Source organism: Condylura cristata, unplaced genomic scaffold, assembly GCF_000260355.1.
Source record: "Condylura cristata isolate star-nosed mole 26May11 unplaced genomic scaffold, ConCri1.0 scaffold00028, whole genome shotgun sequence".
Taxonomy (NCBI): domain Eukaryota; kingdom Metazoa; phylum Chordata; class Mammalia; order Eulipotyphla; family Talpidae; genus Condylura; species Condylura cristata.
Window position 1 is genome coordinate 4271225 of NW_004567129.1, and position 15459 is coordinate 4286683.

Here is a 15459-nt window from a genome sequence, read left to right on the forward strand (position 1 = left end):
AAAAAAAAAAAAAGCTTTATGCTTTTTAGTGCATAGTTGGGCAAGTTTTGATTACATTGTATAGCTGGGTACTAACAAAATCAAAGCTATACTATAGTTTTCACCCTCAGACATTTCCCTGTCTCTTCTGTAGTTTCTTTGCTTTGGGAAAGGTGCAATTCTAGTAGATACATGTTGAGGACATTCAGCAAAATACAGCTGAGAAAAGGTTCTGTGGATGACAGAACCCAGAGATTGGTGTCATGGGCAACATGGCTTTTTCCTCAGTGACCATTGTTTCATCTCCCTGACCCCCTCTGGTTTAGTGAGAACAAATTGCTGGTAAAAAATTTTACATTCTCCAGTTCTGGTATCATGAAAATTGTAAGTTCTTCTCTCGTGTACATCAGTGAGAAAATTCTAGGTAAGGAACTATTTGGTAATAAGAAGTTGGCTGAATAATATGCTGTAAATATAACCGCATTGAGCAGCTCTTTCTGGCAGAGGGAGAGGGTCCCCTTCAGACAGGGCTGCAGGGTCGTCATTGCTCCTTGGGAAGCATGGTTTATCTCAGATACGGCCACAGAGTCACTGTTTTCCTTCTTCTGACCTTCTCTTCCTTGTCTCCAGCTGACCCTGTCTTGCCCTGTAACGAAACACGATGGAGCCAGAAGTGGCAGTCGTCCCGCCCCCTGCGAAGAGCCAGTCTCTCCCTGGGCTCTGGGTTCTGGCATGCCACAGGAAGACACTCAAGCAGACGGCTGTTGAGAGCCATCCCGCGCCAGGTTGCCCAGACGCTGCAGGCAGATGTGCTCTGGCAGATGGGGTACACAGGTATGCCCAGGACCCAGGAAGCAGCCTGAGCTGGTTGTCCCGGAGACCATCCTCCTGATTGTCGAGTGTGCAAGCTCAACAGCTGACCTCACTCCACTAAGCTGCGCAGGAGTCCACTGCCTCTCATCTTTGACTCGTGGTGTGCCAGTGTCTGGTGGTTTTTATTGTTTAATAACCACTTTGTTTTTCCTTGACCATTTCTGTGGTTAGCAGGGGTAGTTGGTGGTGCTTCTCTCATCTGTTGACACACATGTATGATGCACACCTTGCTCACAGCCAGAGCTGCCTGGTAGACCAGCTGAGGTCCTGTTTCTCAGGGAAAAGAGATCAGATTCAAAGATGGTTCCCTTGGTTTGGGTGATAACATGAAAGTGAATTGCTAGCAGATGGTGGGTGTGGTGGGGCGAGGGGCGGGGATGAGGGCTGTGTGGCGAGGGCCTAAGTAACTGATTGTTGTGGGATTGGTCGTTTGTTTCAGAAAAGGAAGTGGTGTTAAGGATCAGATCTCATTAGAGAAAAGAACACCCCATAAGGTTCTTTACTTTGCTAATTCATCCTGTCAGAAAACTCCTGATTAGCTCACATATGTGCAGGGTTCTGCCTGTTTTCCTTGGCTCCAGCACACCCCAGTTTGTTTCATTGTGTCTGCTGATCATTCTGGAGTTGGAGACCCTTCTCTGGTTTCCTCGGCCTCTAGAATGTCTAAGATACCTGATAGATATTATGTTCTGATCGTCACCTGCTTATCTTTTTAGGGTGAAGAACTCCCTCATTAAACAAATTCTCTAATCATCAAAAAACTATCCCCCCCACCCCATCTTTGTGTTTTTAAAAAGTAAACAGTACATACTGATTCTTACTCTGTAATTATGTGGCACAGTGTATGTGTACACAGCTCTCGCATGCAAAGGCATTGCCTTCATACATTTGTTAGCTGCTTGATAGTCCAAGTAACCTGTATTTTTCCTAGGTGTTTTTGAAGATTTCATGAACTGTCAGTAGTTCACATTGGTGCACCATCCCTTTTTCCTGGCATCGAAAACAGATTTCACTGCAAAAAAGCGCATATTAGAATGGTTTCCCTGAGATGGGACGATTGTCTCTGTGTGGTTGGCGCCCGTCTGTGGGGTTTGTTCTTAGTGGACAGCACTGAGTCACTGTCCTTATCCTGAGTGGGAGTAGCTCCCCACGTCTCTGGGTGTCACTTTCTGGATGTTTCTACCTGTTGGATCCTTGAGGTGATCCTCACCCTGAGGTGAGGACTTGAGACCTGGAATAAAGTTCCAGAAGGGTGAGAGGTGGGGTGATGGTTTTGCCCTTGAGCATTAGTGGATGCTAAGTGTCCAGACAGGTTTCTTGTTTATCTTCCCAGTCGTTCAGCACTGAGGATGGCTTTTCCGCTGTGACACTCATGTCCGTTAGCCAGGGCACCTGGGGCATCTGGCCTACCAGTGCACTGTGCAGGCTTAGCTCTGCATGATGTGTGCCTCGCTGGGTCCCAGAGAGGGACTTAGGGCAGCAGAATTCCAAAAGGGTGATTTCTTCAGATATGTTTGTGCTTCTTTCTTTTTGGAATAAGGTGCTAATGTAAGAGTTGCTGTTTTTGACACTGGGCTGAGTGAGAAGCACCCCCACTTCAAAAATGTGAAGGAGAGAACCAACTGGACCAATGAACGGACACTGGACGACGGTAGGTAACAGTGTAGCAGGGAGAGACCTGGGGTGCGTTTTGTACTGATTTCACGCTGTGTTTTGTCATGTGGTGACTGAACAGTCCTGTGCAGCAGCCACTCAAACAAGCCCAGGCGGTGCCTTTGCTGTTCGGCACGTCTCGGAGGGTGTGGGGGAAGGGAATCTGAAGAGGGAAGAGGAAAGGGTGCTGGTGGAGGAGCACACCCTTCCCCACCTGGGAGGGACAGCGCGGCTCCGCCTGGAATGGGAGCCAGGCACGGCCGCGGAGGCACTGGACAATGTGGCTGTGTGAAGTGAGGGCTCGGGATGTTGTCTGGGTGCACATCATCAGCTGTGTTTTATGACTTCTTCCCTGATGGGCCACAGGGCTGGGCCACGGCACGTTCGTGGCAGGAGTGATTGCCAGCATGAGGGAATGCCAAGGATTTGCTCCAGATGCAGAACTTCATATTTTCAGGGTTTTTACCAATAACCAGGTGGGTGTTGTTAGGGCTCCCGGAACAGTTGGTATTGCCTGTGAATACGGACACGGTGGCCCAGCTACTTGAGGCACCGCAAGTCTGTCCTGCTGTCTCCGCACTGTCCCTTTCGTGTGGTTTGTGCTCTTTCCCCACCACCACCGTTCTGGGCCTGACTTGAGCCCAGAGCCAAGGCACTGTATACGCAGGGATTTCCTAATCTTCAGAGGCTCCTGTGCCACCACATTTTGGCTCTTGGGTTTTCTGCGTGAGAGAACAGTGGCATGCTTGTTTAACACCCCCGCCCCTGCTGGATGGCACCTCCTTGGGTTCTGTGTCCCAACACCAGATTTCATGGTGGGTAAGTGGGTCAATAAGTTTGTTCCTTTATAGAAAAAGAAGAGGGTCGTAGAATGTGTTTTTAATATTGAATTTTTGTATAGGTGATAGATAGCTCTTAAATATCTAAGGGCAATACAGTGACAGCTCTCCTAATCTTGCCCCTTCCAGCCCATTCGCATCTTACTTTCCCAGGTCTCCCATGTGATGGTTCCATAAATGTTTATGAAACTTCCTCCTGGAGTTTCTTTTGCATGTATTAGCAAATAATAATGTGGTCTTATTTTTGTAGCCCTTTGAAAAACCATTTTTATTAATTCTGTCTCCACTGTAAGTTTAATTTTGTATTTTATAAAGATACCTAACTGGTGGTACACGAAGTAACTTCAGTAAGGAAATTAGAAGACTGGACATAAGAAAGATGAAATAACTGTTATGACGCCATTGATGATTCTATTTAGGAATAAAGATATTAGACAAATACATTAAACTGCTTAGAAACAAGTCACTTAACTAACAGTGTCTTAGGGTAAGTCCTTTCACAAGAGAGGTTGTTGGAAGTGTGGGGTTTTGTCAGAAGGGAGGAGTTGTATTTCGGGCTTGGACAGACAGGCCACCCATGCAGCACAGGGGCTCTCCCTTGCATTTCTGACTGGTGTTTTATATTTCAGAGCATTATTTCTTCTTGGGACTTATTTTTGAAATTTAAGACAGTACTTCATGCTCATAAGCATCTCTGGACTTTGCCCTTAAAAGTAAAAACTGTGTTGTAGCACTCCGAGAGTGTCATAGAAACGCCTCAGGTATTGTTCTAAAATGTATTAGGTCTCCTACACGTCTTGGTTCTTGGATGCCTTCAACTACGCCATCCTGAAGAAGATCGACGTGCTGAACCTCAGCATCGGCGGCCCAGACTTCATGGACCATCCCTTTGTTGATAAGGTGGGCTGCGGGCCGCACAGGACAGCGTGTCTGGTGACAGCACCCAGCATTAACACTCTAGCTGGTGTGCTGTCACCCATGCTGTGTGACTTCTTGGGATTTGCATTAGAAGTGGCCCGTGGTATCTTGTTAATTCTTTCTCACCTAAGAGCATGACATATCCCTTCTGAACACGCATGCTCTGTGCACTGCATGGACCTGTGTTCTGGACTTTTTCATCTTAGAACATATTTGTTACCAGGCACTCCCATGCCAGTGATGGTCTAGTGTTATGTTTTGAGAAAGGTCCCCCTCCTTTTTAAAAGGGACTCTTTAGAACTTGTTATTTTTGGAAAATTGCATGTTGACTGTTTGGAAATGGTATACTTTCATAAATAAATGCTTGTTAATTTTGTAGGTGTGGGAATTAACAGCTAATAATGTAATCATGGTGTCTGCTATTGGCAACGATGGACCTCTTTATGGGTAAGTGTTCTCAATGTGATGGTATACGAGGTGTTTTTAGCCTGAAACTTTGGCATCTCTGCAGCTATACCTGGTTATACTTAAAACTCTGCATTAATGTTTCAACGTATGAGAAAATCACGTCCGAACTCCTGGCATACTCCCTTCATTCACTAGTTGTCACCTTGAGGCCAGTCTTGTTTAATTTTCTACCTTCCCCTTTGGTTAAAACATTAAGGTGAAAGCTTAACATTTTTTTTCCCCCTCAAAATCTATCAGGGAAGTGAGTCAGTTAGAAATGGATTCTGTAGTATACATTGAGACTTAACCATATCTGAGGCATTGAGATGAAGAGGTACCTGCTTTTCTAGGGACGATCAGGTGCAGTAAAACGAGGCTGCTAATACAGAGGTGGATGTGCAGGGAGCAGAACAGGCACAGGTGCTTGAGGATGGACGAGAGAGTCGCTCAGTGTTGCAGAAAGTATCAAAGATTGGGCTGTGCTGGGTTGCCGTGCGCTACAGCGGTGTGAGCTGTGACGGAGCCATGGGATCATGGGCAGTAAACCTTGGTCTGGCTGGAGTCCCCAGTTTCCTGCTACTACAGCATCAGTTGTATTCTCTAGAAAACATGTTATTTGTGTGTGTGTGTGCTGAATAACTTTTGCTGTGGGGGATTTATTACCACCATTATTGGATAGCCAGGAAGAAGGTATTTCCGTACCTTACCAAAGTTTGAGGTTATCACCCCTAAAAAAGAAGGAAAGAAAATGTGCACTGCTCTCAGTTGCCCCAGTCCAGTTGAAGAGGAAAAGTATGTGCATGTCCTCCCGTGGGGGTGTGTGTTGTGTGTTGTGTGCGTGTTGGGGCGGAGAGTGCCCGAACACGAGAGGAGAGACAGGTGCGTGCTCCCCCATGTGCATGCCTGTCTTCAGAAGCACTCTTTCCCTACATCTTTCTGGCATCGTTAGGTGCGTCTGTGGGGGAAAGCTGGTGGTCTTGAGGGCTGACAGCCACACAAAGGGTCCACAGCATAGGATTAGACTGAACTCTTGTGAAATTCGTGCTTTTATCGTCAGAAATGAGGCCTGTTGGCAGTCATGTAGTTTCAGCTGATGAGTTGTTCAGTCATTGATCCATCCCCTTGTGCAAAGTTCTGGATTTTGCTGTGTCATCCGTAATGCATGTTGTGACTTAGCGGACTCACCTGACTATAACTCTGCCATGAAAAACACCAGTTCCCAAGTAGTCTCATCAGCTGTTTGTGTTGACCCCTTCAGGCATTCTTCCATCTGCCTCTTTTCCTTTGGCTGGTGTCATCACCCACCCTCATCTCCTAACAGTCGCTTTCTCACCTTTGACTCCACCTCAGTCCTTTCTGCCCAGCTCTACCTATACATGGGACTGTGGTACTGGGTGGTGGGACCCGCACCCTCTGAGATTCAGTTTCCTTGCCCATCCCCTAGTGCAGGATGAAATCGGACAGTGGGGAAGCTTATGCCTAGACTGAGGCTCCAGAGTGGCAATAGTTCTTTCCTTAGGTTCTGCTTAGTCTCCATATTCAGGGACCTGCAGTAGATCACTCTCCACAATTTGCTTCAAAGTTTTCTATATTCCAGCCTGAGAAGGCAAGCTTTTTCTGATACTTGTTTCAGGCTTTGGGCCATCTGGTGCTGGCTGTGACTACTCAGCCATCCGTGTGTGGAAGCTTCCCTGGCATGTGAGAAGGCATGCCTGAGTTCCGGGGAATGCCATACACAAGCCGGCGGTGGGCCTGATAGGGGCCCTGGCCACTGTGCCCAGTGTAGCTGGCACTGTTGCTCGACTTTCTGTCCCACTTCTGTGTCTCCCTGCCGCCTCTTCCTTGGGCCTCTCAGCGGAGGCTGTGTTCGATGCCATCTCAGTCACCCTCCCTGCTGCCTACCCTCTGTAGTCCTTGTTCAGCCCTCTCTGGTCCTGGCTTCTCCATGGGTTGTTCTGACCTTGTGCTGCACAAGAGTTACTGTTCTGAAATCCTGCACTTCTGCGGACCGTCCCACTCAACAGCCTTTCATCAAAGAGTTGTTCTTTATCAGGATTGGAGGAAAATGAGGAGCTGGCAGCCACCTGCAGCCCCTCATCATACTTGCTGCTTGGGCAAAGCGAGGGCTGGTCAAGGCCGAATCATCTTGGAGTTGATTTGTGAGTTGCAAGTGTTGTGCTGTGGCTCCTCGGAACATCCCCACTGGCATCCCCATGGGCACCCCTGCTCTGAGCCCTCTGGACCCTACATTCCACTCAGACCTGTGGTACCAGGGAGTCTCAGCTGCAGCTTTTCCCCTGTACCCTCAAAGATGACTGTCTTCAGGCCCAGCCCTCTGAAACACTCCCTTACTTTGCCAAGGTTTAAAGCACACCGTTACACAATTGAGAGGTAGAGCTCCTCAACTGTGGGGACGGTGCAGTATTTTATGGTAGTTTCAGTGAGAAGTTTTGTTAGTGACTTATGTGATCGCTTCTGCTCCTTCATTTCAAAGAAATGTGGCCTCTTAACATCTTTGTCAGTGCCCTGAGCAGCCACCTGCAAGCTTGTTGGTGGGCGGGCGCTGGGAAGGCTGTGCGGGGGGCCAATTTACCGTGGTATGCAGCAGTCGGTGAAAAGCTCGTACTGTAGAAACTTTCTCTCGTGTTGCTAAAGCAACGGGGCAACAGCTGTGGTTCTCGACTTGTCAGGTAGAGTTAGGTTCAGTACTAGAGCTGTACTAGTTGAAGAGGAGAACTGCCATTTCTTAATGATTGTTTCAGGCTTTCCGATCGCTCAGCTCACCTTTACCTTCACCTTCACGCGTAGGATCCTGTCGTATCCACCTCATTAGTGCGTCTCAGCAGATCTGGCGCACTAGAGGCACCACAGGAACAGTGTGCCTTTTCTTTGCACCTGACTTCCCTCCGAGGGGCTGAAGATGGCAGTTTCCTCCAGTTTCCCTGGAGGAAGTGGCGTCCTGCCAGAGATCAGGCAGAACTGTTCTCTTCCGGACCGGGACCCACACAGATGTGTTTGTACGGCTCCTTCTCAGAGAAGGTGGAGTCTGGTGGAGAGACGAGGTAAATGCTCTTGCAGCAGCTCGAAAGTGATGTGAGCGCGTGTAAGTCAGTGGTGAATTGTGACAGGCTCAAACCTTGTGATGTTCCGGGAAGTGGACCTCTTTTGAGCCTGGAAGGTATGAGGAAAATGTGAGTGTTAGGCCAGCTTGACAAAAGGGAAGGAAGAAAGATGTCCCAGGTGTGAGGGGCATGTGAGCCCCTCATGCAGGTAATGGTAAACTGGCCTCACAGGATAGTGTGGGGACAGCGCCCAGCGGAGCCACACATACTTGGTCATGGAACCGGCACTCCTAACACCTTTCTGAGGTATTTGCTCTTAGCTGAAATACTCACTTACATGGTTTCTCTTCCCTTGTGTTTTTGTACCTTGATTTAGCACTCTGAATAACCCTGCTGATCAGATGGATGTGATCGGAGTAGGTGGCATTGACTTTGAGGATAACATCGCCCGCTTTTCTTCAAGGGGAATGACTACATGGGTAGGCTTTTCTTTACTTGTTGCCTGTGCTTAAGGAATCACTTGTGTAAGAGCCCGTGTGTGTGTAACTCACAGAGAAAACTCGGTTGTGAGCCTGACCCTCCCCTGCGCGGGTGGCGTGGCCATGTGGACCAGAGACCTGCCCGAGGACATCAGCCGCTCCACCGGGGCGGCGGGCAGCTGCTGCTTCCAAATGGTATTTCCCATTCTTTTGAACCTATTTCTGAGTAACCCATTGTTCACATGCCCACTGCTTCTAATTAGGAAGGTGGCAGTCCTCCCAGCTACTGGGCAGGATAATTTGCTGTGGCCCCAAGAAGTAGGAAAAGGAGTGAGAACAGCTTAATATTGGGTCCACTACCCTGGAAACAATTGCATGTAGCTGTGTAGAGTTGAAATCATCCAACAATTAACACAGCTACGTGGGGTTTAATTGTGCAGCTAGTTCATCCTCCTTTACTGATCAGACCAGAATCAGAGTCCGAATAGGTGCTATCTCCAGATCTTTAGGGTCAGGTCTTCTGTTGGGTGCTCTTACTCTAAGCACAGAGGTCTTGGGAAGCCCCAAAAGAGGGTATCACTGCTTAACCTGCGGCTTTTCTAGTGACGCAGCCTTATGGGACAGCCTTCCACTAGAGCCTTACTACTTGGCAGTGCCACCTCTCTTGGCACCCCACCAGGTGCTCCCACACTGAGAGACCTTCTTGAATTAAATCCCACTGAGTTAACACGTCAGTGGACCCTCTCTTGAGAAGACAGACTTGGGGGTTCATTCATATCTGCCCTTGCCCCTTATACCCCCTTCTTTAACTGCCAGATGCTAGGGGACAGTGCATCTCCCAGCATGACCTGGCAGGCTTCTTCCCAGGGTACATGCTGTCACTGAATTAACGTGCCATGTCCCTTGATGTTAATGGTATTTTGAGACTCTTCCTGAATAATCTACAGAGCTACCCTGAAAGATACCTTTCCTCTGTCTCCATATATGATCCAGAGATTCCACTGTGTTTGAGTGTCATAAAAGATTTCTTTGACTTTAAGTGTATACTTTTTCTAGAATGTAAAACTATGTTGAAGTTCTGAGTTTGTCCCAATTTCTGAAAAGCTTAAGGGACTGCTCAGTTACTCATGCAGTTTCATTTATGTTCTAAATGGTTTCTGTTTCTTAAACTATCCAATCATATTGTGTACATACTTCCTTGTAAGGAAACATACTTCATTTTTTCACCCCTAATTTCTAGGATATATAGAGATACCAGTTTGCAGTTTCTGGTCTTGCAAGTTAACAAAATTAAAAATATTTTTAATTGCTTTCTGATATTATTGCTATTATGAAATACAACAAAAATCATTTTTTAAATGTTATCATTTAAGCTTATTTACTTTATCACAGTGATTTGCAGACTAAAACTAGCGCCTCAGTGCGGCTGTGCTTAACCTGTGTTTCTGATTTGGTTCACCCGCTCATAACCACTTGGTAGCTGTGTGCCAGTGTGTAATGTGGTGGAGCCCAAATTGCTTTTGTTTGTAGGAACTACCTGGAGGTTACGGCCGCGTGAAACCTGACATTGTCACGTATGGTGCTGGAGTGAGGGGCTCTGGTGTGAAAGGGGGGTGCCGTGCCCTTTCAGGGACCAGTGTGGCTTCTCCGGTGGTGGCAGGTGCTGTCACCTTGCTGGTCAGGTGAGTCTCGCTCAGCAGAAAGGTTTCCCAGCAGCTCGGGAGTTGAGCTTTGCTGGTCACCACTCAGTTGTGAGAGATAGGAACTCACCACGTAACTGCTGTGTTTCATCCGCCCACTGACTTATGAGTCTGCTCTCATCAGGGTTCCTGTGAAAGTTCACGAGGTACATGTGAATGTACTGTGCTCTAGACCATAAAGCCTGAACAAAAACAGTAACCTATTAACTATTTTTATGTTTAAAGTCTGGTTTTATGGTTTCATTTTATTTTGACTTTACTTTTTTTTTAGGGCAGTTTTAGGTTCATAAAATTGAGGGGAAGGTATACAGGTCCCCCATATTCCCTGTGTCATTTTGTTTTAATGTGTTGTGTTGTGTTGTGTTGTGTTGTGGAATAACATATATTCAAGTACCAGACAGGGAACAAAGGGTCAACTGTTTCCTTGCCATGTCCTCTGTTCCTTAGTGTGTTCTTTTAGTTACAGGTCTGTAGGGCCAGGCAGTAGGACTGAAGTCGCCACTACTGTGTGAGACAAGTTCCTCTGCGTGATTTATTTATTTTCTTAGCTCCTTGGCTCCCACCCTTAATTTTGCAGATAATGAACCTGGTCTACACGTATTGATGTATATTGATGGGCCACGTTGATGGGCCATGTTGCCTCATTCTCAGAGTCAGAAAAGAAACATCTTTGAAGCTATCACTTACCCTCCCCTCCCCAATAACTTTGTTTTTTTCTCTCAGTGAGGCTTTAGTTGAATCACCATGTTATAACCAAAATTTTGGAAATTTTTAAAAATAAAAAAAGGAAAGGACAGTAAGTGTTTTTATATTTAAAATTCTCTTCAAAAAAAGGTAAACTTATGTTGGTTTTCATTTCTAAGGCAAGAGATATATATATTTTTTTACCTAGTATTCCTTGATAAAGGATTAGTTTACCTGAGGTTATCTGCCTTCGTCCTCCCATTCCCATCCTCCCCCTTCTTGAGAAGTTGACTTATCAGAAGTGTGTTCTCTTTCCCTGAGTGTTTTCCTCAGCCCTGTGTCACTCAGTGAAAACAGGAAGGGAAGGTGCCTGGGGCTCAGCTGTCCACTACTGCCTCTCCCCATTGTTCTGCACATGGGGAGTGCTCAGCTGGGCTTTTGTGTCCATTCCTGTTGATCATGGAAATAAGCCTCCCGAGGTCCTTGTCCCCCTTTCCGGACTGTTAGCTGGAATGAGACCGCAGGCTGTGTGCGTGTGCCTTTTGGGGGCCCTGCTGTCAGATGAGGGATAGAAGAGGAGGCTGTGTCGCCCATTCCCGGTAGTCAGTTTCAAGAAAACCTTTCATTTTCATCATCTAATTGCAGCAGATCAAATTGCCTCTGTGAAAGGTCAGGAAGCTTTTATGGCATGACAATAGCTCCCAGGCTCTGGGAGGGACTGGCCCTGACCTTTGGTCTCCACCTTTATCCTCAGGAAGAGGGGAGGGTTGTTGGCCTGTGGATAAATGTCTGTGGTTTTATTCTATCCTGAAACACCCCTCCCACTTTTTTTCCTCTCTTACTTCTCCTTATGTCAAATTTCCAGTCTATACCTGTTAGAAAAATACCTGCCCAGGCACCAGGACCAACCTACCACCTCAGGAGGATATTTAGGAACTTAGTAGAGTAAGCTTTCTTTTTTTCTTTGTTTACTGAATTACACCCCATTCCTGCACCTAGGGATTAAAATGTACTTGTAGTTATAATACAGTTAAACAAAAATGCATGTGTTCTTGCAAGCGGTTTTCTGTGACTGGTCCTGACCCAGTTCTTAGTCACATAAAGCTTGTCCAGAGGCATCTGGTGCTGGCCTCAGGTCTACAATGCCCGTAAGGCTTTTTCCACCCAGGTGGCGCGTCAGCTCAGCCGCTAAGACAGAAAACTCCTGGCTTGACTGCTTGTCAAAAAGGCCTCCTGTGAGGCCTTTTTCCAGGATGCATTCTCCTTTCCTTCTCTAGCTGTGATGTTCCAAGTGTTGCCTACATTGTGTCAGCTGTCTTCCCTTCCCCAGAGGAGCTAGCACCTTCTCTTTGTTCTTGCCACCTCCCACCTCTGTGGTTGATTTAGTTGACTTATTGGGAAAATAACTGTTTTCTGATGTATTTCATGGAAACAGACACTAACCTGAAAGTGACTGTTCACACAAGCCATGTGGAGGCGAGGCTGAAGAGTGTGGAGCTCAAGTGTGAGCTGTACCCTCTCACACTTGCCTGGCATGGCTTCACCCTAGAAGCTCCCTTTAGATAACAGAACGGGACTGGGCTCACATGTGTGCTCATCTACATGTTAGGAACAGCTGGTGTTCACTTTTTTACTTAGAGAAAATGAACAAGTGTGTGATTTTTCCCTCAGCACGGTCCAGAAACGGGAACTGGTGAATCCAGCCAGTATGAAGCAGGCCCTGATCGCATCTGCCCGGAGGCTTCCTGGTGTCAATATGTTTGAGCAAGGCCACGGCAAGCTGGACCTGCTCAGAGCATACCAGATCCTCAATAGCTACAAGCCCCAGGCCAGGTGGGTGTGCTTTCCTTTTGAATAGGCCTTTTCCTTCTTCCCTGCATTCTGGGGGAACTTTCCCCTCTGCACCAAACATTAGCCTCAAACCTAGGAGCTGATCACTGATTGCCAGAACATACCATTTTCTCACCTCCTGATGTTCTGCTGTTTTTAATTCAGGGAGTTTAAAAGAATGATTTCCCCACTTTTATTTTTTAAAATTTCATTTTGAAATACTCACAGGTTTACAGAAGTTTGCAAAAATTGTTGCCATACCATCTCATATATCTTCTGCTCAGCTTCCCCTAATGCCAGTGTCTTAGGTGATCACAATTCCAGTAAAACTAGCAGCGGAGCATGCCCTGCACTGTGTCTCTTCTGAAGGCTTCATGTACATTGACCGATTCCTTGTGGGACCCAGCATCCAGGCCCCAAGTTCTGTCATTAGGGTCTCCTTCAGCCTTGACAGCTCACCTGGCTTGTCTTTCATGACTGACTCCTTGGGGAGTTCTGGCTACTTACTTTTTAGGCACTCCCCATGTGAATTTGTCTGATGCTTTCTCCTAATTAGTTTGAGGCTATGTATTTTGATAAGAATTAAAAAATAAATTTTTACTTTGTAATAATTTTAGATTCCTAGCACTGTTTTTAAACTGGAGCTGAGAACCCATAAATCCTGTACCAGCTTTTCCTGATATTAGCATCTTATGTAGCCAGTCCTTCAAGCGCCAGGATCTGGTATTCACAATGATACATGACCATTAACATTTCTGCAGACTGTGCTCAAATTTCACCAGTTTGCCCACTTGTGTCCTTTTCCTGGACTGGATCCCACCCAGCATCTCTCCTTGGTTGTCTACAGGCAGGCCCAGTCCTTGGTTCTCCTCTTCTAGTGCTCTGGTGTTTGCCTGTATCCTATGGCTGAGCGATGTGTCAGTGTGGGCCCTCCAAGAAGCAGGCACCGAGATGGGATTCGCTGTCCAGGAGACCTGCTGTTGGGAGGGGAAGAGGCTGGAAGAAGCTGGAAGCATCTTAAGTTGGCCATGGCGTTGTGACATCTCCGGAAACAGGCCTGGGGAGGAAGAGCCTTAGATTGCTGTGCAGGCCTCAGAGTCTGTGAGCCCAGCCTGCCTGTCAAGGAGCCACACCCCACAGGGGTGGGCTGGCCCTGCTGCCCCTCTGTGCTCATTCTAGCTAGGAGCAGCCGGGGCGTGTGGCCTTGAAGCAGACACAGGCTCACTTGTGCTCCTGCAGCAGCAGCAGCAGCAGATCCGAGCACCCGGCCCCCGGCACCAGTGTTAGCACGTAGGGTGTGTTCACCCCCATGTGACGGCCACATCTGGTGGGGACGCTCCTGGAGACTGTCTTGTTTCTCAGCTGCTTGCACGCTGGGTGTGGTCTTCAGCGATGGCTCTGACTGCAGGAATGGCGGTCCCGTGGCAGTTTTGTGTCTTGTGTTCCTTTTCACTTACTAATGAGAGCTGCACTGTGAGGTGAGCCGTCCCTCCTCTCACGTCCTCCCTCAGGTGTGTGTCCATGTGGGCATTGGCTGTTACTGCGTGCTTCATGGTTTAGCTTGTAGCCTGGCCATATCTCAGTTTGTTTTCTTGGTCAGATTGTCCCACATGTGGCTGTTGGGAGCGCCTTCTAGCTGTCTCCATTACTTTTGAGTCCTTTCCCCCTTTCTGACAGCACAGCATGGCCTTGCCCAGTCTTGGCATCGGCTCTTTGTCCAGGCAGTCCTGCTCTTTTCATCAGTGTGGAATTTAGAAACCGAGACCTGGGCACTTGGTATGCTCCTGACAGCTGTCCTCAGATGTCTTTAGGCCATGTCAGCTGATGAGCTGGGAAATATTTTTATGCATGTACTTGTACCTATTTCTACATCTGTCCATCTGTGTCTATGCTAGTATTCCTGTCTTTGCTACCTCCCAGTTCCACCCAACACCACAACTCTCCTTCTAATCTTTCTTTGTTGAGGAGCTGACTCTTTTTATCCACAACAGATTTACTTACTTGCTTAGTTCCAGTGTATACAGAAATAAATTCACTAACCAGAGGGCAGTATGTGTAGTTCTGTCGTTATCTTTACAAAAGGTAGCCATACTCTTCTCCAGAGCTACTGGGTTCATTCTTGCCACCATCAGTATGGTTTTATTATTCATTTTTAATACAATTTATTTGGGTTCCTTTATTAGTATTGATACTTCTTTTTGGATTTTCCCTATTCTGGGGGAACACGGTAAGTGTTGCGTGTGTGACACCTTCCCTTTCCTGGGAAGTCAGTGTCGCCTGAGAAAGGCCATTTCCCCATCTTGCTCTTCCCTTCTCAAGACTCCCCATTTGTCCCACTTCCCCATGGGGGACAGTCATATTTGTTTTTGGTTTATCTTTCTTGTATTTCTCTATTGCATGCATATTTTCTTATACTTCCTTTGTTACATGCAGAATACCACTATTATGAATAATCTGTGTACTTTGCTTTTTTTACTTAACAGTATTCCAGAAATCCCTATGTCATGTCACAGACCTTCTGTCTCTCTTGTACAAACACATTAGTGTGGATGTACTATGGCTTATTTGCCCGCTTAACTAAGTATGGACATATACCTGTATACTTACACTTATTTCTAGTGTTTTGTAATTAGAAACTTTCTAGTGGATCACCTGAGATGCATGTTTTGTTGGAGGTTGTCTTCAGGAGAAGTTCCTGGAAGTTGGGTAGCTGGATCATAGCTAAGTATGCAGGTAGCTTTGTTAGGTGTGCCCTCAAGAAGTGTGCCCACTTGCACCCACCTGTGGAGTAGGAGGGGTTTGCCACCCCAAAATCCTCACCAGCTGCTTGTCCAGCAGCGCCTGTACTTCTGTCTGCCTGGTCGGGGAGAAGTGGTGCCCTGGCTTTGTTTCTGTTTGCTTTCTCTGCTCACATGGTGAAGTTGAACATTTTGCTTAAGGGCTGTGTTTTTTTAAAGTCCATTAAAAATCTTTTTTTTTTTTTTTTTTTTTAAAG

General features: G+C 46.9%; 1 protein-coding gene across 1 annotated transcript in view; it reads left to right on the forward strand.

Moving 5' to 3' along the window:
• MBTPS1 (membrane-bound transcription factor peptidase, site 1) overlaps positions 1 to 15459 on the forward strand; it is a 53508-nt gene that overhangs the window by 18677 nt on the left and 19372 nt on the right. Inside the window, exons 4-11 of the mRNA XM_004690339.2 lie at positions 610 to 813; positions 2393 to 2503; positions 2872 to 2981; positions 4128 to 4244; positions 4642 to 4709; positions 8148 to 8250; positions 9781 to 9932; positions 12306 to 12467. Of these exons, the coding sequence (XP_004690396.1) occupies positions 610 to 813; positions 2393 to 2503; positions 2872 to 2981; positions 4128 to 4244; positions 4642 to 4709; positions 8148 to 8250; positions 9781 to 9932; positions 12306 to 12467 (1027 nt within the window). The remainder of the gene's footprint in view (positions 1 to 609; positions 814 to 2392; positions 2504 to 2871; positions 2982 to 4127; positions 4245 to 4641; positions 4710 to 8147; positions 8251 to 9780; positions 9933 to 12305; positions 12468 to 15459) is intronic.